Source organism: Quercus robur, chromosome 3 (genome assembly GCF_932294415.1).
Source record: "Quercus robur chromosome 3, dhQueRobu3.1, whole genome shotgun sequence".
Taxonomy (NCBI): Eukaryota; Viridiplantae; Streptophyta; class Magnoliopsida; order Fagales; family Fagaceae; genus Quercus; species Quercus robur.
Window position 1 is genome coordinate 7,442,573 of NC_065536.1, and position 2,786 is coordinate 7,445,358.

General features: G+C 46.8%; 1 protein-coding gene across 1 annotated transcript; it reads right to left on the bottom strand.

Moving 5' to 3' along the window:
* Window positions 1-422: 422 nt before the first annotated feature.
* Window positions 423-1,639, bottom strand: LOC126719164 (uncharacterized). The gene is made up of 3 exons (XM_050421749.1): window positions 1,244-1,639; window positions 853-1,160; window positions 423-456 (listed from the first exon to the last, which is right to left on the bottom strand). Exons 1-3 carry the CDS (start codon window positions 1,637-1,639, stop codon window positions 423-425), a joined length of 738 nt encoding a protein of 245 aa, XP_050277706.1.
* Between the last annotated feature and the right edge of the window lie 1,147 nt (window positions 1,640-2,786).

Genomic DNA, 2,786 nt, shown 5'->3' on the forward strand with positions numbered 1-2,786 from the left:
AAAAACTGTCTACAAAGTGGACGGATCACTAAGGTGATGAAACATGAGTCCACAAAGTGGACGGATCACTAAGGTGATAATATAAAACCGAAAAGTGGACGGATCACTAAGGTGATGGAAAAACTGTCCCCAAAGTGGACGGATCACTAAGATTTTGAAATACATGTCCACAAAACAGACGGAGATAATAGAATAGCGTGTAAGCAATGTGGACGGACAACTAGCTACGTTAAAATTTTCTACAAGTCCATTAAATACGCGATATATTTAAAAATGATGTACAACGCCACAAAGTGGATGGTCCTCATAATAAACCTCTCAAAACAGACGGAAAAGGAAAATTCTCACCGATGTAAATGCTCAATCAACACAAGATAACAAGTCTGCAAGGTGGACGGAGTATCACAGATAAACAAATATTCTCACAAAAATCCTTCCTCAAGAAGGAAGACGGAGCTTTAAACAGAGTACCAAACAATTATAAAAAGCATAGGTGAACATTAAGCCAAAAGCCCCAAAGACAAATGTTTAATACAATTAAAAAAGGACGGATTGTCTTAAAATATGAATAAAAAAAAAAAAAAAAAAAGAAGGACGGATTGTTCACAAAATAAATTACATAGGCATCAATCTTTCTTTTCTTCAGCGACTTGGACGTCCTTCGACGGGACGGACTCTCCGTCTCCTTGAGCAGCGCCGTCGCCAAAGAGGTCCTCCGTATTTTCGGAGGCAATGGGGAGGGCAGAGGTCTGGCCTTGGTCCTCAAGTTTGACCATTGATAAATCCAGCTCTGGATAGGCCTTCTTGACTTGACGGAGAGAATCATCGAAGCCTTGAAGGAAAGAATCTGACAGCTCGCTCAAGCAGGACTCTGAGCATCGGTACTCCTCGACGGCTACCTCTTTAGCATGACGGATCTCTTCTTTGAGTTCTTTGATCTCCGCCTCCCTTTTCTTGATGACCGTCAGCGCAGAGGCCGTCTTCTCCTCCAGATCCTTCCTCGCCTTCTCAGAAAGCTCCAGCTTCTTCTCCATCTTGGACCTCCATTTATGGAGTTGTCCGAGCTCTTCCTCCGTCTGCTCCGCCTTCGCGCGCACCCGGTCCAAGGTACTCTCACGGTTGAGACACCGATCCAGTAGTCCCTTCATCATGACCAAGGACTGCGAATAGAAAAGAGACCGTCACATAATGTAAGTAACAACAAGAAAGAAAAATAAAAACTTATTTGACGGACATAACCAACCTGAGCGACGGCAAAGAGGCCCGTCTCCCCCATGGCCTCCGTCGAATGGTTTCCCAGGTCTTCATAGTCTTCTGCCGTGATGATGGACGACAGCTTCTCCAATGCATACTTGGAGTCATCACGGAGAAGGGAAGGAGGTCTCTCTTGCTTACCGTCTGGGACCGTCATCAATCCCTTACCCTTCCCCTGCTTCGCTGGGGTGACGACCTTGTTACCCTCAGCCATTAAACCAACCACAGGTTCAAGAGAGACCTTTGGTTGCTTAAATGGACGGTCGGATTTTGTTGTCAGTTTCCTCTTAGGGACTGAAGCCGACACCTTAGGTACCTCCTCGCCGGATTCCCTCTTCTTGACGGCTTGGGACTTGATTAAAGCTCTCCTCTTTGCGTCATCCATCTCTACAAATAATGACGGATGAAATTAAAACAAAATAAGGCCATGTAAATGGCAAAGTAAAGTTGACGGGCTTACGTCTATGAACTCGCTCGTCGTATCTAATTGCTTCTTGGGTGGGCTCAGGACCGTCGCAGTACCAATGTATGGTCCTCGGGTTCACCAACTTAGCCTAAGTCCTTTCCTCTGGCGTAGTTTTCCTGCAAACCTTTTCAAGGAAACTAAACTCCTCGAGGCTGACTTGTGGGCGCCGTCTACCTGCAGAGAAAGATGATCAAGATACACACATATAACTGGACGGATATGAAAAGCAGTACAAAATTAAGACGGATGCATACGTGTCTGATTTATCACTGCCCAAGTTGTGTCGACGGGCATGTACTCCGTCTCCCCTGGATGGTTCATCCATCTGTCACCCTCCAGGAAGAAGTACCGACTCTTCCAGTCTCTATTTGAGTCTGGGGTCTCAAAGATCACCTTCAACAAGGGGCTCCGACTAGCAAAACTATACATCCCCCTTGATCCAGAAATCTCGTCTGGACGGTAACAGTGAAGAAATTCACGGACCGTCAATTTCCTTTCCCCGTTTGACATTGCACCGTAAAGAATCTCCATGGCTATGAAGACCCTCCAGGCGTTAGGGGATATCTGGGTGACGGACAACCCCAGATACTGTAAGAGTTCCCTATGAAGGGTAGAAAGCGGGAATCGAAGTCCAGCCTTCAACGCCTGCTCGTACACTCCGACACCGTCTACCCCTTTATAGTAACACTTCTCCGACGCATATGGTAGACGGATGGAAACATAGTCTGGGATTTGAAAGTTGGTCCTGAAGGTGCTGAAGTGTTTCTCCCTGATGACGGACGTGAACCTATGCACCGTCCACTCTGGCAACATGATGAACTGCCTTAGTCCATCAGCGCCTACAACGGACTCCAGTGCTTGATCCCCGTCGTCATCGGAACCCTCTATTTCAACTATCTCCACATCCTCATTTGTTGAGGATGAAGAGGAGGCAGACGGACTCCTATCTTCGCCGGGGCTCTCTTGGTCTTTATGACCGGACGGGTATACATCCTCGTATTCCGTCCCATCACGAACCACCGACTGGTTACTTGACGCACTAGACATTTCCTACAATTGACAATGA